The sequence below is a fragment of the Scedosporium apiospermum genome, assembly GCF_000732125.1.
Source record: "Scedosporium apiospermum strain IHEM 14462 chromosome Unknown SEQ_SAPIO_0094, whole genome shotgun sequence".
Lineage (NCBI taxonomy): Eukaryota > Fungi > Ascomycota > Sordariomycetes > Microascales > Microascaceae > Scedosporium > Scedosporium apiospermum.
The window spans coordinates 444,062-469,615 of NW_015971795.1; the positions used below are offsets into that span (position 1 = coordinate 444,062).

Genomic DNA, 25,554 nt, shown 5'->3' on the forward strand with positions numbered 1-25,554 from the left:
CGGGGTCACAACCTGGATTTTCATGTGCATCCCCACGCCATGGATTCGGTTCCAAGCTGTCGGTGTTAGGTTTGTCAGGGAATAAAGTTGAGTGGCGAGGATTCGTCGGTGTTGTGGGTCAATAAATGCCAGTTTTGGACAGTTCACGGTTGGAGCCAAAGATGCTTATCGTCCGACCGAATCATCTGGCGAAATATTGAACCACATGCATTGTCACAGTCTGCGGGCTGGATGGATTGAGACGCATGCTAGAGGTACTGGAGCTGGGATCATTGGACCAAATGCTGCAGAAACGCCATTTCGGGTCAACGGAGTTAAGGAGCGCCGATAGCACGGGTTTATTGATGTGACAGCTACTACCAACTTTCTCAAATCTACCCTTGTTTGAACGACATCCTAATCAGCCACCAACGAGAATTCATGACACTTTGTGGCTCCCTACTTTCCAACTGGATCTCGAGGTCTACACGTCATGTACCCGACCGATTACGATTCTCATTTTTTTTTTCCTTAGCCAGAGGGGGGATTCTTCCCTTTGAACAAAAGCTCTGTGGTAAAATCTGGGAGCGTAGCATTGTCGTGGTTCACGTCCAGGGGGCGAGTCTGACTCTCCTTGGCATACTTGATATCGTAGGTGGTCAGAAGGTGCACGAGAATTAGCTTCAGCGTATCGGCTGCGTAGTTACGTGCTGGGCAAGCGTGGAAGCCGGCGCCGAACGTGGTCTCTATGTTAGACAGACTCGCGAACTGGAACTTGTAAGGGTCAATGGTCTCTCGCTTGTGGAGGAAGCGCCATGGGTCAAATGTCTCTGGGTTTTCGTAGAACTCAGGATCTGTCTGAGGTCCGCTGTGGAGTACTTGCGCCATTGTGCCTCTGGGCAGGTGGAGACCGTCTGCAAAAGTGAAGGGAACTCGGGCTGCGCGAGTGACGCGTGCTAATGTGGAGAAGGAAAAAAAAAAAAGGGAGATTGTTAATATTTGCCTTCTCGATATTGAAACGGTGGGAGATTTAGACTAACCGTGGCCCATAAAATGAAGACGTTGACTTTCCTTCATGAAGCTATCCAGCTTCAGAAGCTTAGCGACGGCAGGACGAGTCCAACTGGGGTATTCATTTGAAACGGCCTCGATCTCATCAAGTATCTCTTTTTTCGCATCCACGTGCTTTTCATCTAGAAGATCGTAGAGGATGGATAAAGTAATGGAAGAACTGCTATGGATAGAAGCGACGGCCAGGAAAAGCTCGTGCTCGGTCAGGATCTCAGGCGTAAGCTTGCGATTCTGGGCGTCGTAATGCTCCATCAACCACTGCACACCGTCATTGAACCGCGGGCGCTTCTCGAGGGGTAGCTTGGACGCCTGCCTCCGGACTTCTAGGACAGGCGTGATGATCTCAGTGGCACGCTTCCGGTCGGCGAGGACTATCTTCACGGCCGGCGAGAACCACCGTGCTGCCCAGCGAGTATAGGGGGGCCATGAGGCGCGGAGGGCGTGGGCGGCCTCCATGGACTTCTGCGTGAAGCTGAGGCAGATGCCGAGCCATTCGTCGTTTTTGCCGAGCTCGGGGGCGCCTATGACCCTAGCGGAAAGCCGAGCTACGGCGAAGGCAAAGATGGGATATGGCGTCACAGGGGTCCAATCTACGATGCGGTTAATTCACAAACGGCAATGTGTTGGCGGGAGATGAGGCTAACCTGGAGTCAAGGGAATCATCTTGTCGAAAATGGCCGAGCACTCGGCCTTGACGCCCGCAATTATAGTGGCTTCAGTGTCCATTCGTCAGTATTCACACATCCCGAGGAGCTGGATATCTGGAGTATGGATTTTGCAATGCTCACGCAGATTTCTGATCAAGTCCGTCCGCATCACATGGGATGCCTCCTCCGTGACCTTCGCCATGCCGATTTCATTTTGCGAGAAGAGCTAAGTCCCCACGCCATGTTAGTGGAAGGCGAAGGGGTGGGGCGATGCTCTGAAAGCTGTCGCTAGGGAGACGAACCAATTCTGAGAAATAAGGGAAACTAAGTTCCGACTCGTGCGCGGCTTTGAATTCGTCGAGATACTTCAATGGCAGGTAGACCTGAGGAGATAATTCATCGATGTAGTTTCGCATCGCGAATGCTTTGCCATGTTTCAAATACTATTTTGGGTAGTATTACACAATTTAGTATGATTAATACTTGTTCTTTCGGCTGCAGGTTTTTATGCGCATTTTTTACCGTTCACATTATTTTGTTCCTTACCTTTTCGTATCCAAGCTTGAGCAGCTTCCCACTCTCTGCCACATACCTCTGCCTTGAGTCATCGCCATCCTCAAATTTCAGGAACGGAAGTTTCAACTCTCGAGAAGCTTTCCAACGACGATAAAAGGCGAACAGGGCGGTTGCCGTGAGTGCGACGGAAAGGACCGTACGCGGGTTGTCGAAGCCCTCGGCTACAATTTCGTTAAGCATCGTGGACTAGACCGGGCTGGTGCGTCACCTTAGCAGTCAGGCGCCACCAACTGAGAATACTAGGGCTGAGGTGTGTGTGGTGCACGTCGCGCGTCGCATGGGGCGTGGCTAATTCTGCTGAGACCTGAGGGGCTCGAACCTCTTTCTGGACAATCAAGATGACCAAGTCCCATCCAGCCAAACCATCACCTCCTATACATTTTGAAATCAATACTAACGGCTTTCTGTGATATGTGATACTGACCCCGAAACTCACTCCACCACCCCTGCCAACGCCGAGCCCGATCTAGACGTCGCCAATCGGAGATTGGATTTAGCTCCCTGCATAACCCACTCCGGTCCGTTCCCATCAACCTATCGGAGTCGACCTGGTCGTAAGAGGATCTCCGATGGGGACAACCAATCGGAGCATCGCGTGCTAGCATCGGACCACCTTGGGAAAGCAGCGATCTGGGAATTGTAATCAACTTTGAAATTGAACTTTTGATTTCGCGAACGTGGCTCGTTCGCTGGGCATCGTGTATTCTCTTCTTCAGTTCGAGTCGGCCTCGCGGTTGTCTAGTTGCCCAGCATGTGGCGCCAATTCTCATCCCATTCCTTTCACCCTCAGAACCTGCATCGCCATTCTTTGTTCCAGCTGCAAACTTGACTGCACTCTCCCCCCAATTCCCCGTCTTTCCAGCACTCCCTGGACGAACGTACATGGTCAACTATGGCGACAACACCACAGGCCGCCGATGCTTCTGAACACCAGGAACCCTCGACTGTCTCCCAGAGCCTCTCGATCATCGACGATACTAAGAAGAGCGTCGCCCCGTCTGCCAATAGTAGCGAGGCCATCACGCCAGTAGAGCTGGTGCAACCGACGGCTGATTCCGTCGAGCCTGATCTGGAGGCTAAGCCGGAAGAGGATGCAGGCTCGCACACATACGGCTGGCGCTTCTACACCATCTTTGGCGCACTCGTAGCTGCGACCCTACTAAGCGCCCTCGATGGCGCCATCGTCGCCGTCGCACTGCCCACCATTTCTTCAAGCCTTGATACTGGCCCTGACTATGTCTGGGTAGCAAACGTCTATTTCCTCACTGGGTAAGGCCCAATACCCTCCCCTCTCTTGGACCGCAAATTTTCAACACACAAAAGAAGATTGGAAGGGAAAAGAACAACAGGAACGAAACGACAGAAAAGAACGAAATAAAAATCCCCTTTGTTGTTGAGTTAAGAGAACACTACCACTAACCATTGTAACCATGTGTCTAGAGCCGTATTCCAACCTCTCTTCGGTCAAATGTCCGACCTTTGGGGCAGACGATGGGTCTTCCTCTCCATTCTCGCTATCTTTACCCTCGGCAGCGGTCTCTGCGGCGGTGCTAGCTCCTCACAGATGCTCATCGCCGCCCGCGCTATCCAGGGTATCGGCGGCGGCGGCATTAATATGATGGTGGACTTAATAGTATGCGATCTAGTGCCAATGCGAGACCGCGGAAAGTTTCTGGGTATCCTGTTTGGCATCATCGGCATCTTCACGGCGGTGGGTCCCCTTGTCGGCGGCGCACTTGCGCAGTCCGGCCAGTGGCGGTGGGCCTTCTATCTGAATCTTCCCATCGGCGGACTGTGCATGCTTGTCACGTTCTTCTTCCTTAGCGTCAAGAGTCGAACCGAGGGGACATTCGTGGGCAAGATGCGCCGCATCGACTGGGGCGGCGTGTCCATCCTGACCATCTCCTGTATCGCCGTAATGTACGCAGTCACCTATGGCGGCTCTCTACGCTCCTGGGACGATCCTTCGGTGCTGGCGCCTCTCGTTGTCGGCCTTGTCCTGCTGGTCGTGTTCGCGCTGTTCGAAGGTTCACCCTTCGTCGCCGAGCCAGTGACGCCATATCACCTTTTTGCGAATAGGACCTCGGCTGCTGCGTTCGCCATCACCTTTTTGCATTCCATCATGGGCCTTTACATGGTATACGTCTACGCTTTGTACTTCCAAGCCGTTGTGGGAGCCAATCAAACCCTGAGCGGGGTCTACTTGATGCCGACCGTAATCGGCTTTCCCCTTTCCGTCACAATCGGCGGCACCCTCACGACAAAGTTTGGCCGCTACCGACCGCTCCACCTCGTGGGCTTTTCTTTCATGACGCTGGGTTGCGGTCTCTCTTCTATTCTCGGGCCCGATTCCCACCCGGCCATGTGGGTCTTCTTCCAGTTATTCCTCGCCATTGGCAACGGCCTACCCATGGCCTGTCTCTTGCCCGCCGTCCAAGCCATGCTTAAGGAGTCTGATACGGCCCTGAGCACGGGGACTTGGGCTTTTATCCGCAGTCTCGGCGTCATCTGGGGTGTCACCATACCCGCTGCCGTTTTCAATAATAGATTCGACTCGCTGCTGCCCACTATCCAAGACGATGGGGCCCGCGCACAGCTCAGTGGCGGTCAGGCATACGCGCATGCCACCGCGGCGCTTGTCGAGTCGTTTGGAGGTGAAGTGTCCGAACAGGTCAGGCATGTGTACAGCCAGAGCATCCAGAGGGTGTGGCATATCGCTCTCGTAGTTAGTGGCTTAAGCCTTCTTTTGTCACTGGTGGAGAAGGAGATCTCTCTCCGCAAGGAGCTAGATACAGAATTTGGTTTAAAGGAAGAGAAGAAAGAGCCAGCAGTGGCCGCATAGACTTCCTTAAATGGATGGAAAAGTAGGAAGGTGAATATGGGGGGAGGTGAAAGGAAATCCACGGTGATATGGCCTAGACCTTCAAGCAGTTTATATCACTCGCAAGTCAAGATAATCAATTTGAACTGCCCCTTCTGCCGCCTTTCATATTACAATTTTACCTCAACCAGACCGGGTCTTTGGAAATCTGCAGGGATCGAATAAGCCAAGTGACCTAATATTTCATGTGCAAAAGTCATGGGTATTCTAAGCAGTATAAAACCCGTAATAAGCTCTAACTGAACATATGGGTGTTAAAAGGTAACATTGAAGTCATTCATTAATATGAGACTGAAATCTGTGGAAGAGTCGACGGAGCAACCTACGAAAAATGCGGACAAGGCACTGACGGGAAAGCACAGTCAAAAGTTTTACAACAACCGTCTCCTCGACGAAGTAGCGTTTCTCGTGAAAATGGCCGAAGTCTAGCATTCTCTACCTCGATTTGTTGGTCTACTTCAAAGAATTAGGAAACTACGAGTTCTGCCGTCTAGTTTTGAGAGAATAAATACTCTAGTAGTAGGAGGAATGAAGGTAGTGTACACATTGTCTATATCTGAACTCTCTTATCGCGACTACTACTGCAATGCTCGTTCCGTCGCCGGCAAATCACACCACATCTAATTTACCATGCTTCCAAAGAGGGTAGCTTATATTCCGCAAGCTGCTTATTTACCTCTTGGGTTGTGTTCTCCCATAAGCCCTTGATCTGTCGATTGTCCTCAGCAACTGCATTAGGGGTCTCAACTTTCCCAATCGGCACCAAGAACCGCCCTTTGTAAACATTAGCCTTCTGGCGAACTTCGCCAGCGACTGCCGCGAAGAAGGGAGTGGCAGCACCCTGCTCAGCTGTGAGAAAAGCCATCCGCGCTATGGTCCTAACGAATATATTATTGATCGCCAATGCACCTTCAGTGAGAACCTCACCTGGGTGGACAGCGACACATAATATCGGAAGATCTTGGTCATCGAGCCGACGTTGGAGCTCCTTGGTGAACAGAATAGCAGCAGCTTTGGACACGGCATAACGGATCATGTCGAAGCCAAATAGGAACCTGCCGAAAATTCGCCATTGCCATGGACATGAAGGAACAGGATTGCTTAAACAGGTAGGAGACGTGAACGGAAACTCAAAATCTCGTGGAAGCATGCTGATGTGGGCCATAGAGCTAATATTTATAATCCTCACATCAGCGTTATTTCCTTTCGAAGCATTCTTGAGGAGGGGTAGAACCCGGTTAACGAAGAAGAAAGGTCCAATATGGCTGAACATGTTAGCGATTTTGGTTCCAGGATCTAGCGGATGCTAGACTTACTTGGCAGCCATGTGTTGCTCGTATCTGCCCTCTACTAAGTCAGTCGACGACGTTGAAGCGGCGGCATTGTTGACTAGAACGAAGGTAAGCTTAGTAAATTGGTGGCATATCAAAGACAGTAACTCGAAGCATACTCAAGATATCAACCTTGGTTTCCCTCCTTTTCAGCTCATCGGTAGCAGCATTGATGCTCCTAAGATCAAAAAGGTCCATGACTAGCCAGATGACATTTTCTGGTTCAACCTCGGAGTCACTAGCTAGGGTCTGATGTGCTTTTCGAGCCTTTGGTTCTGATCGCGTCGTGAAGTATACCTTCGCTCCTCGCCGAGCAAGCAGCCGAACAGTAGCATATCCAATTCCAGTGCTGTGTAGGCGACCGAATTAGCATCATCACTAATAGACTGGATATTCCTCGCGTCAACCTACCTGCCACCCGTCACCACAACGACCTTGCCGGAGAGGTTTGGCATGCTTGTTAACGGGTCCCACTCGATCGCCATGAAGGTCAACTGTTGCGAAAATAAACCACTATATGTCTCAGACCATAATTTACCGAATGTGCGAAGGGGTGGCCACTGTTAGGACTATGCAGCGTCAATAGGACTGGGCCGAGAACTGTCTTGACCTCAAGAAAGGGGATTCCGTTGATATATATTTTGATGTATGTAAAGCGTTATCTCGGCGCCTTTTGCCAGGCTGATACATATGCACTAAGGCGGGGGCCTAAATCCGCATTCGAGGCAGTTGCAGTTATTGGTGGCGGAGTTGACGAAATACTTGCGGAACACTTGCGGAACGCTTGCGGAGAAACTTTAGCCGGGGGTTAACCAGGGGAAGGGGGAAGGTGAATCAAGGATGACAAATTGCGAACTCCGCAGAACTAAGCTAATACATGATGGAAACAGAATCGCCAGTTCGCACGACCCAATCTTCGACTTTGTCCAAGCCCCACATAACTGTGAATAGGTGTCGCGCAAACTCGTCAACCTCCGACGCACCTACTCCGCGCTCGATCAGCGACCCGCCATGTAAACTATAGAGAAACAAGGGGTCACTTTTGCGGACCACAGCCTCCCAACGAGCTGATGAGGTTGCATCCCAGAGTTCTGCGCGTGCGGTAATACATATGTCACCGGCGCAGGTAGAGGACCACTCGCCCCTATGGCTGAAGTATACACCAGTGGCTATGTTGCTGAGTAGCCATGTGCGCCGGACAGACTCGAAGAGAATGAATTTTTGATGCAAGTGTGATACCATATCAGGACCGTATTCGCCCTCCCTGTGGGGTAATGAGAGTAAGCCTGGATACAATAACGTAGTAGAAGCATCCTGAGCGGCCGAAGCCCACAGCTGACTCGTCCAGGAAAGGAGTGTTTCAATGACACTTTCTGCTCTCGCTCGACGGGGTATGGAGGGCGAAAATAGAGCTAGCAGGAGATGAATGAGTAGAGCCTGGGTGCGAGCTAGGTGTTCTGTCGTCGAGAGTAAGGAGAGAGAGGGGCCCGTGTCGGCAGGCTGGGAGATGAGCAATGTTGAGATATACGTAGATGAGATGTCATTGACAATATGCTCATTCCCACAGGTAACGGTTTCCGAGATGGAAATGGCCGAGTACGCATCTTCCATACACTGCGGCATGCCATCCGGAGGATACAGATGGCAATGAATGAAGGGGTTGTGGCCTGTGCGGAGGAAACGGGAGAGCCAAGTTTGCAAGCCACGGATGAAATTTGAGAAGACTGGATGGCGGGGCAAAGATACCGGCGGCTGGTAGTGAAAAGCCATGTTCCAAGCTGAGGGCTGCAGAAACCAAGACAGGTCTCCCGAGGTTGCGAAGGGTCGACTAGTGGCATGAATTCCTCCTGTTCCTGTTGACAATAAAGACGACCCAGCACATAGCATGTCAGTAGAGGAGAGCAAGTCCGCAGGAGCGCAGTCTCGCGTTTCCCGCAGACCCCTCTCATGTACAGTATGTGCCTGAGCTTGAGTCTCAACCCTCGAGGGAGTCCCGGCGTTTCCTAGCTGCAAGTTGAGAGCAGGGTCGGCTGCCCCACTAGAGGAGGAATTGTACGTCTGCAGTGGTAAAGGCTCGGGATACACGCAGCGGATACTTTTCCCACTACATCGTGAGCATGATGGGAGAATCCTATCGCAGCGTCGTTTGGAGTCAACGCAGCCGAAGCAGGCCTTTTGCTTGGAGTGGTGGGCCATGTCTGGCGATCCGGTAGGATAATTTTAATCATGACGAGGAACAAGGCCAGGCCAGTAGGGACCTGACTCTCCTGCCCGGGTTGTGGTCCAGTGGGGATTCGGAGGAAATGACTAAGCCCCGCAAGTAGAATTACCCGAGCATCGCCCCGTGTCAGGTTCCGGGTCGTTTCTAAAGCACACCCACTAATAAAGTAGCAAAGCCGCTGCGCGGCCAAGTAATCGGCCGGGCGGTCAAAGCCAGTAAAACGAGAATAAGTTGAAGGACCCCTGTCCGCTAATTCACGCTCGACAAGTAGTTGACGCCGCATTAATCTATTAATATCGCCAAAATGAAATGAACCATGAGAATACGAAGTACAGTCTTCCACTTCCACGAACTACGGTAGGACATCGGTCTACCCCGCGTCGCCCTTGCTCGACCCCCCCCCAAAAAAAAAAAAAAAACCAAAAGGCAGTGGCAGCCAGGATACTGTAATGAAGGGCGTATTAATAGGATCAAGGCACCAAGAGGATCAATCTGCATTCCCAGCTACGATCTGTCGATAACACATTAGAGCCCTATAAGACCAAGGGTGAGGAAGCCAGGGTCAGCATTCATGCGCTGTTTAATATCCTCCGACTTTAGCTCCTCTATATCCCATGCTGCCCAAACGAAACGGCCATGCAGAAATGTGGCCTCGGAGGTCGACGCCCAGACGACCCAACGCCCAGGCAGGTTTTCTATAAAAGTGGTTAAAGCCTGTAACTTTAAATATTGGAGTCTTGATAAAAAAAAAAAAAAAAAAAAAAAAAAATCAACACAGGATCGTATCAAGTGTTCGAAAAACGCACCATCGTCAAAGGGAAAGCTATTCTCATCAAGGCCTGCAGATCTAGCAGTTTCAGAGAGGATCTGACCAGGGTGGAAACTGACAATCTGCAGTCTTTCACGATCCACTTCCTCTGCAATCTTCTGAACCAAAATGTGGCCAGAAATCTTGCTCAATGAGTAGCCCGGCAAGGAAGCTGCAATAGGTCGACTGTGGATGGCTGCCGTCGAAACGTAGACAATAAACTAGCGTAATACGTTCATTAACGATTCTCTTAGAAAACGAGTGGCGATGGGCTCTTTGCATACCATTTTCTTGTCTTCAGCACCTTTCTGCCTGTAGAGTCGCTGACGGAAATCCAGAATGGCCTTGACATTAGTTTGGTATAAGGACCAGATCTCGTCTAGGTCAGCCTCAAGAAGAGGCTGCTGCTGCGAGCCGAATTTGGCTGCGTTCAGGATGAGGACATCGACAAAGATGCCATCCTTGCCAAGGCTAGACCAAAGCCTGGCGGACTCCTCGGAGTTTCCTACATCGCAAATCCGGGGGATGATTTCCACCTCGGGAAAAGCGGATGAGAGCTTAGAAGATGCCTGTTGAAGAATGTCACTACGGCGGCCAGTCAGAATAAGCTTGAAAGCCGAGGCCTCAGCATATGCCCGTGCAATCGCAAACCCTATGCCAGCCGAGCGAGCAGTGATGAGAACGGTCCGTCCGGACTGGTTCAGCTCATGGCGAAGAGGTGATAGACCCGCGTATGGGGACTTATGAATTGTATGAACAAGACGTGGAGCTGTTAGAACTAAACCATCTCCAAGGTCGTTCGCATCGGCAGGGGGTGCTGGAGTAGTCATAGTGCTCAGGCTGGCTGATTCGTGTTCTAAGGGAGCAAGAAATGGGAAGGTTATAATGTATTGTTATCGCAGACCTTCAAAACGGCTTGGGGCGGACACTTTTTAAAAAGAAACCGAGTATCGGTCATGAAGGGTCGACCACGTACTTGACCATTCATCAACAAGGCGAAGTAGGAGCATGACGCCAACGATCTTACCCGCTATTCAGTAGGTTCCTTTCGGGTAAAGCTAAGTTTTAGACGTCATGAACAAGTCGTCGGGTACCTCCGCAACCTCTCCACCACAACTCCGCATCTCTCCATTACAACTCCGCAGCTCTCCGCCCTAACTCTGCAACCGTTTCCCGCTATAGAAATTCGGTGCAGTAATATACAAGGCGTTTCTCGATAAACACCTTGATTGGTATACGCTAAACGAGTTCCGCGATAGTGGGTAGGGGTGACAATTTCATTGACATCCTGCGACACGAATCTTGGTGGTTAGTAAATTACAGCAAGACTACTGGAGGAGTTCAGGCGGAGTTATAAATCTTTGCAGGCGGAGGTTTATCAGCCACATTCCGCATGGTCTCTATATATCCTTTAAAGCTAAAGCATGGATGAAGCTGAGCGTACAGGGAGCAATACATACCACCTCCCCGTATCGATTATGCAGATTGCGCAGCTATGATACTATGTTTCCTAAAATAGTGGCGATATAGAGAGCGAGGCCGGTCGTGCCAGGATAGACTAGATCGTGGAAAACACCTCTCCAGTACTGAGAAGCTCACGCTTAAAGTGTATTCGATCTATAGTCTGCAAGAAAAAGTTTATTGCCGCGCTGTTTACATTGAGATATAGGAATGATTCAAGGAACGAAGACACTGCAGGCGCCAGGGCCTTGCGGTGAGTTTTATAATCCCTAGTACGCGACAGTTTCAGGGCGTCGGATTGTTTGAGTGGCCTGGTGATCAATGCGGCTGTAGGGCAGCGTAAAGCCATCGACCAACCAATGGTTTGCCATGTAAAAAATATACACACAAACACACAAACACTAGAAGGAGGGGAAGAGGGGAGGGAGGCTGTGGTTTGTCGCGCCGAATTAAATGCATACAGAGTCCAAGTGAGGATGGACCCAATCTTACAATGTACAAGGGGGCTCTCAAAAGCGTCTGCAATGTTAAACCAGTTCGAGGAAAAGGATTCATGACTATGAGGGGATTTCTCCGACATATCAAGGGCAATCCATGTGATGAGTCTCTGGCAGGGAGGAGTCAACTGGGGAAACGCGATACAGATCAGGTCACCCTAGCAAATTTAGCCTTTCTCTTGAGACTTGTAATGCCCATGGTTCGAAAAGTTTCCTGTGTTGAAATGTTGGCAATGGATCCAACATTGCTATCGGCAGGAGAGTAGTGGGCGTTTTGGTGGTTGTATTACCAGAACGATTAAGTATAATAGGCAGGATTCCTTCGATTTAGTAGGATGTAGAGGAGAGGAACTTTAAGCTCGCCTCAGCCTTCCTATGTTATGATAATGGTCAATGAAATTGTCCGCTTCGTCTTGGGTCTTTGAAAGCGTGCTTCTTTCCACTTGATAAGCTATGTGTTGTCTTGGTGATCCAGAATCTTAGGACAGATGGAAATAAATACAAATTGAAATAACATCCAAGGAGCCGTCAAAAGCTATCCAAAATACCAGGTAACCTATTCGTTTAACAGCTTCGGAATTAACAACTGTCCCTTGGCGGCCCTTCTCAAGTAGAGGGCCAACAGATGACTCAGTCCGGCCTGTTCCGCGCCATCAACCCACTGGTCAAACGGCAAAACCTCGAACGAAGTCCCCGTTCCAAGCTCCAGGATAGATTGCATCTTGTGGCTGTCAACCACGTTCTCGCCCGCCTGGAACACATACCGCACCTCACCGCCGACCTGATCGTTGTCCAAGACCTCACGCACGATGTCCTGGCCGACTGTCTGCACGGATACGAAATCGAAGCCCCCGTTCCACTCATGCGTATCCGGGATGGTTCTGGTCTTTTGCACATACTTCGTGATGTTGCTCATAAGGTCAAGATCGCTAGCATCCTCGCCGGTGACGCTAGTCGGTCGGTGAATGAAGACAGGAAGACCGAGTTGTTTGGCCGCGTTCTCGACGAGGACCTCGCTTGTCCATTTGGCTGCCACGTAACCGTCTTCTACAGCCGCGCGTGTTGCATTGGGGGGATAGTTCGCGATAGACTCTCGCCCGAAGCTCGTACGTCCCGCTTGAAGTGCGAGTCGGGCCACTGTAGCTGAAGAGATGAAATGTAGAGGGAGCCGGCGTGGAGCAGCGAGCCGGATTAGTTCGCGGGTTGAAGCGACGTTGACAAGTCGTAGGGAATGGTAAGTTTTCAGAAACGAGACGTCCGCGCCTGCGTGAATCACCGCATCGGCAGCAACTCCTTGGGTACCAAAAACAGCCGCAACTTCCGTTTCGGATAAGCCGAGTCGCGGTGCGCCGAGATCACCAGAATATACCACTACTTTTTCGTGACCGAAGAGGCTGGGCGGCAGGTCTGATCTCTTCTTCCGCACTGCGAGGCAGTACACTTTGGAGATGCGGTCATCCGCTATAAGACGCCGAAGGATTTCTTTTCCGATGAACCCCGTAGATCCGGTAAGGGCGACATTTCTGACTGGCAACACTGTTCCTGTGTACTCTGTTTCTTCACTGTCTTGCCGAACAATGTCAAGTGGCAACGTGGTTTCAAGCTCCCAGTCGACTGCAGTTAGTTCATCGATGACTGTCCTCTCATTTCGAAGTGAAGCCGCCATGCTGCTCAAGGTACTGTTCTGGAAAAGTTTGTAAAGGGAAATGGGAAAATTGAGTCTCTCCTTGATAAGGCCCTGAAGATTGATCAAAGAGAGAGAGCTGCCGCCGATGTGGAAGAAGTCAGAGGAGCCACCGATAGAGCGATGTTGGGCGAGGCCGTCAGGGAGTGCGTCCCCCCAGAGCTGGCGAAGCGTTTGCTCAAATTCCGTAAGAGTGGAAGATTCGTCGCCGCTAGGATTTGTGGCTTGTGCTCCTTCAGTCGGCAGTGGCCATCCATCAATCAAACGGCGGTCCAGCTTATGAGAGCTGTTAGTCGGAAGGTGGTCGACGGAGACGACCACAGCGGGCTTCAAGTACTGTGGTAGGGGCAGATTTCGCGGTAGGTCCTCTAGGAAGCGTGTCTTTTCGTCTGCGGGGAGCCCGGCAGCATTGTTGGAGAGTATAACGAAAGCAACGAGGAAAGGAGCGCTATCAGATTCTGCGCCCCTGCGGACCGATACCACGACCTGGCTGACATCTGGGACTGCTTGGATGATCGTTGCCTCTACATCCTGGACGTCAACACGTATACCTGCCAACTTGACTTGTGTGCTGCCTTCAATTCTACCTTGCAACACAAGCCCGCCATCCGCCGTCAAGAATCCGCGATCGCCAGTGCGATGCGCAGTAGTCCAGCCTTTAGACTTGAAATAAGGGCTGGCGAATTTGTCTTGGATAAACCTCTCTGATGTTAGTGACTCGTCGTTTAGATAACCTTTTGCGACGGCTGCGCCACCGAGAACAATTTCGCCCAAGACTCCAGGCGGCACAGGGTTCAAGCTCTCATCCACAATGTAAACGGAACCGTTAGGCGTGATGGTCAAGGGGACATTTGGACTCCTGGTTGTGCTCTCGAGCTTAATGTGCTCTAAGTTGACGCGTCCATGTGCGCTGGTAATGGTCGCTTCGGCAGGCCCATAGGCGTCGATGACATTGAGGTTAGGAAGACCGAGAAGCTGCAGGTCTCGGACCTGTTGTTTTGTGATGGGCTCTCCCCAGGTGAAGGCATGACGCCACTGAGACTTGCGGAGGAGGTCCACATCCCAGTGTCGTGCCCATGTCAGATACTCCGTCGGCGTGGCCCCCGTGACGGTGATGTTCTCGGCGATTATTAGCTTCAACAGGGCTGCTGGATCGCCGCGCGCTTGGTTTCCGACAACGACGACGGTACTTCCAATACCAAGAGCCACGATTGTTTGCTGTAGAGAGACATCGAAGGAGTAGGAGGCCTGGTTCAAAAAGATCTCGTGACCCTCCCGAACACCGCCCCAGGTGGGTGGCACAACGTCTGCGTAATTCGCGATGTTGGAGTGCGAGAGGACAACTCCCTTTGGCACACCAGTTGAGCCGCTGGAGTAAATGATAACGGCTGCGTCTGCCGGCCTGGCGCTGTTCGGGGCAGTACCGACTTCATTTGAGGGTTGCGGGTCTGTGATGTTAATGATGGGAATACGGACTTCCGAGGTAGAAGGAGAAGTAGACGGGCGCTGCGACTGAGTAGCAATAACGAACGCATCGCTCTCTGTGTCCGAGTCCACAAGGATGGCTGCTGGCTTGCAGTTGTCCACGATAAGGGATAGTCTATCCGGGCCCACGTTTACATCCATCGCTACGTAGGCGGCGCCGACACGTAAGATGGCAAGGAGAGAGAAGATCCATTCCGCACTGCGGGTCTGGAACACACCCACGTTGGATGTGTTTCCGATCCCGAGTCTGAGGAGATTCTGTGCGATGCTGTCGACTCGACCGGCGAGCTCGTGATAGGTGAATACTTTCCCGTAAGCGTCTTTCACGGCCGTCTGGTTCGGGTATTTCTCGACCATGGCGTCGATCCGATGGACAATGGTAGGGTATTTTCCGGGTGCTTCAGTGCCTTGATCCCGGGAAACGCGTTAGCCGGAGTTCGCACTCTAGGAGCGTTCCACTGCACACGAGCGAGTGGCAAGAAAACCGTGGAAAAAAAGGAAGAAAAAGAAGAAAAATAAAGAAAGAAAATAAAATAAAAGAAAAGGACACAGTTACCTCGACCGAGCTGAAGTGCATCTTTAACGCTCTCATTAGAATAGAGAGTAACCCAGGTAACCCTAGCTGCAGGGTTGTTGGTAAATTGACGGAGGAGGGCGTGGTAACTCTCGGCCAGAACTTCTGCAGCATGTTGGTCGTAGAGATCCTTCTGAACCCCCAAGGATACAACGCTCTCGCCTCCTTCGGCACTCAGATCCAAGATATCAACGCTGACGTCGTAGTCTGTTTGGCCGGTAGCGATAATATCAAGCTCGCCATCGCATCCAAACAAGGAGCGCGACTCTTGATGGTTTTGCCGATAGTTCACGAAAGCTTGGAACAAAGGACTATGTGACGGGACTCTGGGTACATTTAGCTCATTCAGAAGCACATCGAACGGAACGCGTGAGTTCCCAAAGGCGGCGAGTGTGGTCTTCCGCACGTCCTTGAGGGTATTTGCAAAGGTATCCTGAGGGGAACGACGGAGACGGATGGGAAGGAGATCCAGGAATATTCCTAGACTACCTTGAACATCGGCGTCCTTGCGATTTCCATCGGCTATGCCGATACACATGTCATCGATCAGGGAAGCGTAGCGGTAGAGAAGAATATGGAAGACTGCGAGATGTAGGTGGAAGGATGTCACCTTGAACTGGCGGCAGACCTGACTAATTCTCTCGGTAAGGTTTCGGTCGATCCTGAAGCTAGCAGAGTAGGAGCCAAATCCAGACGAGATCGGCCGGGTGGACAATCGACTGACAGGCAATAACGGAAGTGCGTTGGGAAGGTCCGGGAACTGGCTTCGCCAGAACGAGAGCTCGTCGGACCATGTGCCCGTTTGATACTCTCGGATCTGCCTCAGCGAAAAGTCTGGGTACTGTAGGATATCGGAAGGCTGTGTATTAAGAACCCCGTTGTATGCCCTTTCCCAGTCAGAGATGAACACGACGTATCCAATTCCGTCCATGTAGATATGGTGATAGCCAAGCACGATCCAGTGAGCCGTGGGCGAAAGAGATAGCAGTTGGATCCGCAGAGCTTCACCACGCTCAATGTCGAAGATATGCTGTTTTGCTTCCAAGACCGCCTTGGCTAATTCTCCTTCGTCGGAAATGGCGACTTTTTCGAGCCGTAAGAGAGACGTGGGCAGTATTGCCTGTTTAGGTTCCTTGGTCTTCTGGTCGACAAAGAAGAGGGTACGAAGGGCCTCGTGGCGTTGGCCAACGGCACGTAATGCTCCCTCCAGTGCATCAACGCGCAAACGACCTTGTAATTTAATCACTGTCGTGATATTAAAGGCCGTCTGGTCCTGAACGTAGTGTTTCAAAAACCAGAATCTCGACTGACCAAAGGACATTGGGACGATTCTCTCAGGGGTGACTTTCTCATTTCCAATGAAACCGGGGATTGTGAGCTCTTGAGGGTTCGTCGGCTTCGGAAAGTCATCTCGGTCAGCCTCCGATGGCACCTCTGAGCTTCTGGGTGTGATCTCCCCTTCCTCTGAGTCTCTGGTATCTGATTGAGATGAAGATTGAGGGGCCCCATCCGAGTCCGATGTTGATTTGTGATTCGGCTGTAGGAAATCCTCCGCCTCGGCCACGCCGGCTGACACTACTGCCGGCTTGAGAGAGTTATCAGAGTCTCCAAGCACGTTCGGAGTCACATCCTTGGGAACAGAGTCATGTGCGAAAAGTAGGAGTTCCCGGACAGAGGATGAATTCAGGATCTTGAGGACTGGCACATCCACTCCCGATTCCTTGAGGAACCAAGAGCGGATATCAACGGCGACCAAGGAATCCGCGCCGATCTCGTCCAAACTTAAGTCCAACATTGGTTTATTTGGATCCGCTTGGAGAGCTGCCTGTAGCTTGAGTAGGAAACCCTCTGTGATCGTATTCATTTAGTATATGCGATATCGAGAAGATCCAGATTCGAGCGGGGAAAGCTCACCTTTTAGGATCTCAAATACTTGTTCGCGTGAAGTCGCCTCGAGCAGTCGGGCTCTTGTCTGGACATTTTGCTTCGTTTGAATACCTCCACCTGAGGAAGCAGCATTGCCCTTGATGCCGAGATGCTGTAGCATGGGTGGCTCACTAACGATATCGCGAGATCGGCCTTCGTCAGTCCGAAGGCCCGTCTCGAACTCGTGGCTGTCTGGTGAGTCCACCCTGCTGGCGAGGATACCCTCGGCAAATATTTCATGAGCATCTTGCTCCGACATCCATACGAGACCGACCTTACGCAGATACTCCTGCTGCTGTAGCGAAAGCTCCCTGGAAACGTAGCCGGTTCCGAGGATGGCACCGATGTTGATGACGGAAGCGGCCAGGCCCCTTCGACGCCTCTGTGTGGCGAGACTCGCCATGAAGGCGCTCGCTGCGCCGTAAATGCTTTGACCAGCATTTCCAGTGACGTAAGCTACCGATGAAAAAAAGACGAAGAATTCGAGTTGATCGCTGGAGAACAGCTCGTCTAGATAGATGCTGCCATTCACCTTGGGCTTCGTGATTTTGTGGAACCGTTCAATGTCGACATCGGGGAACAGCGCGTCATCTAGGACCATAGCACCCTGAGCTACACCCGCAATCGGAGGAAGGGTCTCGGATATTCGTTTATGAAGGGCAAAAACTTCGTCGCGGTTGGTTACATCGCTGTTGGACGAAGTATTCAGGTCAGAAATTTGGCTCCGAACAGATCATTACGCGCTTGTGAAGGGGAAAAGAACATGGAGAATGGTAGTAAAAGCAAGGGAACGTGGGATGGTGATCACGTACTTGGCAAAGACTCGGACAGTGCAGCCAAGATCCGCCATTGCCTGCTTCCACCCATCATCAACACGCGGATTTCTACTCGAGAGCGCAATGTATTTCGCGCCACGCTGGGCCATCCACTCGCACAGAGACAAGCCTAAGCTCCCTGTGAGTCCAACCATCCAGTACGTCTTGTCTTTGGCGAAGTGTACCACATCCGTGGCAGGCCGAAGCTGTACTGGGGCGGATGGCAACGATGACCAGGACAGGAAAGTCTGTTTCGTAGCGCTTGACGGGACATGAAGCTGGGCTAACTGGGAAATACCGACCAAGGGGTGCGATTCCGGCACGGTAACCTCCAGAACGGATCGCGTCCATGCCACTTTCAGATGGCCAGACACGGCGGAAACGGCCGAGTACGTGAGGCCAACACTCGCTTCCAGGCTTGTGAAGCCCTGTTGATTCACTATTTCACACTTCGGGGGCAAGGCGTGTATGATTGCGCTGATAAGCTCGCTGTTGTCGTTGGTATGGATAAAGCGTCTCAAGTTTCTTGGTATCACCCTTCCGAGGGCATGCTTGGTGGCTCGAGGGTGGATTGAAGTCCAAGGCCGAGCTGTTATCTCTCTACCAGCAGCGGCGTCGGTCAGTAAGATAAGATTAACCCCCCTCTCCGCACTATTCTGTGTGAGGACGTTGCCCAGAGAATGGCAAGGGTTCAAGATCGCCACCGACTCTCCAGGCTTGACACCCCAAAGGATGTTTTCCGTCAAAAGTTGAAGGTAAAGCCCCAGTAATACTCGCTTAGACTCTTCTTCAGATTCGGAATTGAGCCGAAGAACCCAACTTTCGGGGGTTCGGATCCGAGATTCCAGGGCTACAGATAGGGCGATAACCTGTTCCTCGGTCATGACGTCGTGGCCGGTTGATAGGTAGAGGAACCCTCCGCTCGGCAGTTTGACTGTCTTAAGAAGGGAGTACTCGGGGCAAACGTCTACATAACCTGGTCGGGCTGCGGTTGTTTGCGTATCACTCCTCTGCTCGATGACGAAGTTCGACCCCGAATGTCGCACAGTGACGACTGTCTGGCCGAGTCTCACCTCTTGGGTAATGAGGCGTCTCCCAGAGTTGTACCGCCGGTTTCTTTCCAAATCCAGGCGAATCCGTGGCACTAGAGTCTGAGCGTTCTGGACCAAAACTTCGTTCTCTGGGTACCAGAGGAGATTGGCTGTGTCGTCGCTTTGCTCCCATGCGTTGACGGCTTCCAGCTGTAGGAGTTTCGAGGCAATGGTTTCACCATCAACGTCAGCATCCGAAGCAAAGTCGAGCATCTGAACCCTCAGATGCTTTAGCTCCTTCTCCATTGTTCGCTGCAGGCCTCTGTACATGTTTCGGTAAGGGCTGCCGCCGAGGGCCCCACGTGTCACCCATAACACTGTCCTATTCTGCTTGAAGATCTCTTGCAAAGCGGAAAGCTTCCCAGGTGTCATTTGCTCAAAGGTGGACTCTTCTTCCAAGTCCAAAAGGCTTACTAGGCTCCCGAGGAATGGCAGGTCCTGCTGGGATATATCCTCCAAGTAGAGAACTCGTTTAGGTTTGCTCTTGTATTGACGGATCACCGCAGATTCAATTGCTGAGGCTACCTCGGCCGTCTTGCTCGTGGAGCCTCCTAGAATGACGAGGGAGTCGAGCCCTAGATTTACCTCCGCACCGGAAACGAGTGGATTTTGAAGGAAGGCGACACGGTCATCTATGGCTTTCGTGGCGATCACCGAAAGGGGCAACGGGAACGTTTTATTGTGAGACGTGATTGCCTCGATTGTGGAGAAGCCAGTCTTTAACATGAGGGCTTCCCACTCCTCAATGCCGACGCAGGGAGAGAGCTTCCTTCCCTGGTCGTAGCCAAGCCACCAGCCAGGAAGGCCCCCGAAGATAAAGCCGAAACGAATGGGGTCGTTGTCGGTGATCTCGAGCATGATCAAACGCCCACCTGGCTTGAGAAGCTTGCGGACGTTGTGCATGGTCTCGTCAAGATCTCGCGTCGCGTGGAGGACCAGTGAGGCGATAATGAGGTCGAATGAGTGCGGTGCGTAGCCCTGTTCCATGATGTCCTTTTCTATGTCAAGGACCTTGAACGACATCTTTCCACGGTGTCTATCGAATTTAACTTGGGCGTTTTCAAAGAAACCGCTGGAGATGTCGGTGTATGTATATGAGGCGAAGGATCCTTGGAGCTGTTGGAAAATCATATCCGTAGCGCCACCAGTGCCGGCACCTGAGCTCGCATCATTAGAAACAAAGAACATACAATTGTAATACATCATAGACAAATTAAACCGCCAGGCAGGAGCTCACCAATCTCCAAAACGTTCATGTGTGGATAACGATGGCTCAGCTGGCCCACCATGCGAGCCAGGTCCTGCAGGTATTCTCGCATGCCAAGAGAGGTGGCGTAGAAGTCATTGAGCATGTTGTCCTTCATCATCGCCTCGAGGATGTTCATCTCCTTCTGCATGGCGGACACTAGATTGGTGCCGACGGCTCGCATGATACGTAGATCAATGCTGTCAGGGAATCTTTGCAGGGAATTAATATTATTCATTAAGGGGAGCAGTAATTTAGCGGGCAAACCGGTTACTTACCGCTCAAAAATCTTAAGAAGATCATATTGAGTGTCTTTACTCCACTCTGGCTTTGCAAAGGGATGAGTTCCCTTGTTTACCCAGGCCAAGGTGTGGTCGATATACTCATAGAAAACTTTGTGATACCACTCAAGGTCAGACCTCTTGGATGGCGGGATGGCTTCATTCAAGAGCCTGATGTAATAATAGGCAACTCTTTCCTGGGCGAAAGCAAGATCATAATCGTAGGAGTTTTCACCCCCTTCCCATAAACCTGGATTCCCCGTTGGCGCATCCACTTGCCACGATGTCTTGAAGAAGAGCTGAAGGTCATTTGATGGAACTGCAGGAGTCAAGGGGGTGGTCCGAAGGCCCTGAAGCTGGACTAGCGTGGTACTACCATCTTGGGAATGGATCTCAACGTCTCCCGAGAGGTCCGTGGGTCTGTTCGATGTGATGGACGCAAAGAATCCCAAGTGCGAGCTCGCTGACGACCCTTTGTGGTGGACAATACCCGCCGGGTCAATTCGTAGGCGGTCGATACTTGTGGGAAGGTATATGGAACGCATCCTCCCATCCCCAGGGAAGCTGTATGCCAAGATGATTGATTGGATGGCGCAGTCAAGGGTGCCGGGGTGGATGATCAGTGCAGCAGCGCTGCCTTCGTCTTCTGCATCTGGAGTTTGAATGATGCCCGAAGACTCGCCCGATCTTCTCTGGGCCTCGATAATCTTTTGAAACGGACCGGTGTAGCCTAGTCCGACGTCACGAACCGTATTGTAGAAACGCTGGGGATCAACTTCCAGAAACTCGCGTTCAGACTTGTAAGGGCTTGGCAGCGCGTCTGGCGATGGAGCCCCGAGTGTAATTCGCAGATTTCCCGATGCGTTCTTTGACATGCTGATTGAGTCTTTAGTGGACGCAGAAAAGAAGGAGAAGACGGCCTCGACGTGAATGTCAGACGCCTCAATCACCCGGAAGCTGAAAAGAGTCTCAACACTTGAATTTTCCTCCAGGACAAGCGCTTGGCCAATCACCACTTTGTAGAGGTCAATAACCTGTATCGAGCCGAGGCCGTATATTTGAACCACTGCTTCTACCACGGCTGATAGATAGCCCGCAGCTGGAAACACGATCTGTCTATCGACTTGATGATGGACCAACCAGGGTAGCTCTCTCGGGTGAAGATAATTTTTCCAGCGGATTTCGTTCTCCGTACCATCTGGAAGTCTTGTTCCGAGGAGCTGGTGCGGTCGCTGAGCATTGGTGCGGAAACTTCTGGAGTACCGCGACTCGTGCCAGTATACCCGATCATGTTCCCAGACGTAGGACGGAAGATCTAGCAGAAGCTTGGGCCGATGTTCTGGGGACCCCCCACCATGCAATTGACGGTCGAATGCGGAGAAATTAATAGCCTCTGCGCCTAGGTACTGCCAGATGGAACCAAGCCCCTCGGCAAGGGCTTCACCATCGTGCGCTCCGCGACGGAGAGTCCCTACGTAAGGAACCTCGCCACCGGCGACAGCTACAAATGTCTGCAAGGCAGGGCTCTTGAGCGCTGGATGTGGTCCCACTTCAATTGCCAGCGAGAAGGGTCCCTTTGCGCTGATTGCATGCTCAAGAGCCTGCGAAAAAAGGACTTGGTTGACCATATTTCTGCTCCAGTACTCCGCGGACAGGGTATCGAGGCCGACGCTCTCAATATCCTCACCGTAGACGCTAGAGATCCATGACGGGTACTCACCGTTAAGCTCCCTGGGCTGGACCTTGACCCCAGCATCGATGAGCGCTTCAATGTAGGGGCGAGCACAAGGAAGCATATGATGGGAGTGGTATGCTTTATCCACCTTCAGGAGCCTGGCGAATTTCTTTTCGTCCTCGAGAATTTGCCGCGCGAGGTCAATGGCGTGAGCGTCCCCGGACAGGGTCAGACTCTCGGGAGAATTGCTTGCGGCAATGCAGATTCGGCCCTCGAGCTCTTCTAGCTCGCAGAGCTCTTGAGCGTCCTGGTAAGTCATGCCTACGGCCATCATTGCACCGCCTCCAGAGCCCTCAGGCCCTTCAGACAGATGGAGGAAGTACCCGCGATAGTAGGCGATCCGAATTGCGTCCTGTGCAGAGATGTAGCCGGCGGCATAAGCGGCTGCAATTTCACCAGACGAATGGCCCACCACCGCCGCAAGATGAACACCAGCAGCTTTTAAGTGATCAACGATAATGATCTGGACAGCCGTGCACAGAGGTTGCGAGAAAGTTGCTTCCGAGATGCGAGAGTTGGCTTTGTCCTTAGAAAGCTCTTCCAAAAGTCTCCACGATGGAACGTGTTCCCTAGGGAGACTGTCGAGTGACTGTTGTAACTGTGAAATGCGATCTGATGCCAGCTTTGATGTAGCCAACAGTTTCGCTCCCATCGATGCCCATTGTGCACCTTGTCCCGTGAAGATACCAAGAAGTTTCGGATTTGTCGAACTAAGGGGAGCTCTGTTGCTCGCGGCGACCACACCAGAAAGTGACTCGGCTAAACTACCAAGCTTTGTAGAGAGGGTATCGACATTTGATGCCGCGACTGTCAGTCGGAGGGGAAGAACGGAGCGGCGACAATTCAGGGTCCAGGCAAGATCCCGCAAGTTGGTCAATGGATTTGCGCGGAGATAGGACGAGTATGCCGAAAGGATCCCGGTAAGCGCCTTCTCTGAAGAAGCGGAGAAGTTGAACGGACTGAGATGGGTATCCTGGGGAGGAACGACAGGGTGGGGAATGGATTCCGGCTTATACTCCTCCAGAATAGCGTGGGCGTTTGCGCCTCCGAAACCGAAGCTGTTGATGCTCACGCGGCGCACAACGTCTGGGAGGAGGGTAGGCCATTCTGTGGCCCGCTTAGGAATCTCGAGATCCTTATAGAATGGGGCGACGTTTGGGTTTAGCTCATTCAGAAGCAGGTTCGGTGGAACGATGCCATTTTGAAGTGCAAGGGCACCTTTGATAATACCAGCAACGCCAGCCGTTCCCTCTGTATGTCCGATAACCGTCTTTATCGAGCCGACGTATAGCGGTGGCTCCGAAGCAGACCGCTTGAATCCCACGCTCGGTCCGAAGAAAGCAGTTCGGATGGCTTCCGCTTCCACTGGGTCACCAGCAGGTGTACCTACATTTTTATCAGTACCTCAGCGCGGCGTTGTAGATCATTTGAGAAATTCGGTGCTTACCAGTGCCATGGGCTTCGAAATATTGAGGTCTGTCGGCAGGTCTCGATAAATCAAGCCCGGCCTTCTTATACGTGGACCAGATGAGATCGGCCTGGGCGGTAGGACTAGGCATGGTGATTCCCTTGGTGCGGCCATCCTGATTAATCCCCGTCTCCCGGATAATACATTGAATTGCATCTCCATCTGCCAAGGCTGCACTCAAGGTCTTCAACACCAAGGCGGCAACCCCATCTCCTCGCGCATACCCGTTGGCATCCTTATCCCACATGCGCGATCTCCCGTCTGGCGAAAGCATCTTGAGTTTACTCTCGGCAACGAACTGTTCAGGGCTCAAGGCCAAGTTAGCCCCGGCCACGACGGCAGCAGGGGATTCTCCAGCACGAAGGCTTTGGACGGCTAAATGTAGAGCAAAAAGACTCGACGAACAGGCCGTGTCGATGGTCATAGACGGCCCATGCCAATCGAAAAAGTAAGAAATACGGTTGGACAGGATACTTCGAGCCGTGCCGGAGGCGAAGTAGGTTGGAAATGCGTCAATGTCGCGTGCGAGGAGTTCCATGTAGTCTGCACTCATGACACCGACGAAGACACCGGTCTTGGAGCCCTGCAGACTCTCAAGCTTCAGACCAGCTCTTTCCAAACCTTCGTACACGACTTCCAGGAGAATTCGCTGCTGCGGGTCTACCGAGTTGGCCTCAACGGGTTTGATGCCAAAGAACTGTGCATCGAATAGCCCAACATCTTCGTTAAGAAGATATGCATGCCGAACATTTGAGGTGCCATGGTGCAAAGGATCCTCATGATAAAAGCCATCCGGATTGACTAGAAGGAGGGGCAATGTAGTTAGTAATTCTTATTTGTTTCTTAACGATGGAAGAGTAAATTACGAGTGAGTAAATTCAACAGAAACTAACAGTTTAAACTGTTAAGTGACGATAATGAATGGTGTTGAAGATTTAGGGGATAGGGGCTTCTTACAGCGGCTATCTGGAATCTCCTGCAAAACATCTCGCGGCTCACGGAGCAGATCCCACAGCTGAGACGGCGATGATGAATCGCCCGGAAAGCGACAAGCGCTACCGACAATAGCTATGGGCTCGTTAGGATAGTCGTGGACACTCTTTGCAGCCATGTTGGTTTTGTAGACTTGGAACGTATAGCTGGGTTCCTGAACGAGAAGTGGAAGTAGAGTGTTGAGCTCTGGATAGATTTGCTCGTTGATCTTCCCGTTCTTGGAAACTCATGATGCGGCAGTCGTACCATATGCTCTTTGATGTGCCCTCTAGCACCGAATAACATCATCAACAATGTGGATCGCGTTCACACCGTTTCCGGATGTGCGCGGTCTCGTGGTGGAAACAAGTCCGATCCAATTCCGCGGTGTCGGCTCCTTGCAGCAATCTCAAAAGAAGGCCAGCTTAGCGTATCCCTGGAGACTGAGCTTGCGTGAAGTGCTTCCGAGTAGCTAGCCATCGAATCGGAGATGGTTCTTAGTGCTCGGCGGTGGCTGGGGATCCCGTCGGCGTCGCTGAACCCCTCGCCGAAACGCAATTCGGCACACTCCCGGGCTGTGTGGACAGTGGCTATCATTGGTTGGCTTTCTACGTCGCGCTTCTCCGATAGACTGTGTCCGGCCTTTCGAACAACTCCCACTTCGCTAACGCTGTACCCATCTTCTGATAACGATTCGGCAAGCCTTTGTCCTTTGTGGCATCCTTTTCTTCGTGAGACCAAATCCCATTACCATTTTATTTCCCATTGTCAGAGAACCCCAGCTTAAGTCCGACCTAATCACCGA

General features: G+C 51.8%; 5 protein-coding genes across 5 annotated transcripts; 1 reads left to right on the forward strand and 4 right to left on the reverse strand.

Annotated features, from left to right (window-relative positions):
* Positions 1-510: 510 nt before the first annotated feature.
* SAPIO_CDS4822 (uncharacterized protein) lies at positions 511-2,453 on the reverse strand (the record flags this gene model as incomplete). The annotated part of the gene is made up of 6 exons (XM_016787282.1): positions 511-935; positions 1,020-1,640; positions 1,695-1,763; positions 1,839-1,923; positions 2,000-2,140; positions 2,244-2,453. 6 exons carry the CDS (start codon positions 2,451-2,453, stop codon positions 511-513), a joined length of 1,551 nt encoding a protein of 516 aa, XP_016643161.1.
* Positions 2,454-3,165: 712 nt separating this feature from the next.
* On the forward strand, positions 3,166-5,115 carry SAPIO_CDS4823 (Major Facilitator Superfamily protein; the record flags this gene model as incomplete). The annotated part of the gene is made up of 2 exons (XM_016787283.1): positions 3,166-3,542; positions 3,714-5,115. The coding sequence occupies 2 exons, from the start codon at positions 3,166-3,168 to the stop codon at positions 5,113-5,115; spliced, it is 1,779 nt and encodes a 592-aa protein (XP_016643162.1).
* A 664-nt stretch (positions 5,116-5,779) lies between these two features.
* Positions 5,780-6,940, reverse strand: SAPIO_CDS4824 (uncharacterized protein; the record flags this gene model as incomplete). The annotated part of the gene is made up of 5 exons (XM_016787284.1): positions 5,780-6,003; positions 6,082-6,209; positions 6,471-6,543; positions 6,605-6,834; positions 6,897-6,940. The coding sequence occupies 5 exons, from the start codon at positions 6,938-6,940 to the stop codon at positions 5,780-5,782; spliced, it is 699 nt and encodes a 232-aa protein (XP_016643163.1).
* Positions 6,941-9,231: 2,291 nt separating this feature from the next.
* SAPIO_CDS4825 (uncharacterized protein) lies at positions 9,232-10,524 on the reverse strand (the record flags this gene model as incomplete). The annotated part of the gene is made up of 4 exons (XM_016787285.1): positions 9,232-9,401; positions 9,513-9,735; positions 9,799-10,370; positions 10,491-10,524. The coding sequence occupies 4 exons, from the start codon at positions 10,522-10,524 to the stop codon at positions 9,232-9,234; spliced, it is 999 nt and encodes a 332-aa protein (XP_016643164.1).
* A 1,504-nt stretch (positions 10,525-12,028) lies between these two features.
* On the reverse strand, positions 12,029-24,888 carry SAPIO_CDS4826 (putative Hybrid NRPS/PKS enzyme; the record flags this gene model as incomplete). Its single annotated transcript, XM_016787286.1, has 8 exons — positions 12,029-15,048; positions 15,198-17,063; positions 17,130-17,830; positions 17,954-20,204; positions 20,285-20,505; positions 20,572-23,695; positions 23,757-24,578; positions 24,735-24,888. 8 exons carry the CDS (start codon positions 24,886-24,888, stop codon positions 12,029-12,031), a joined length of 12,159 nt encoding a protein of 4,052 aa, XP_016643165.1.
* Between the last annotated feature and the right edge of the window lie 666 nt (positions 24,889-25,554).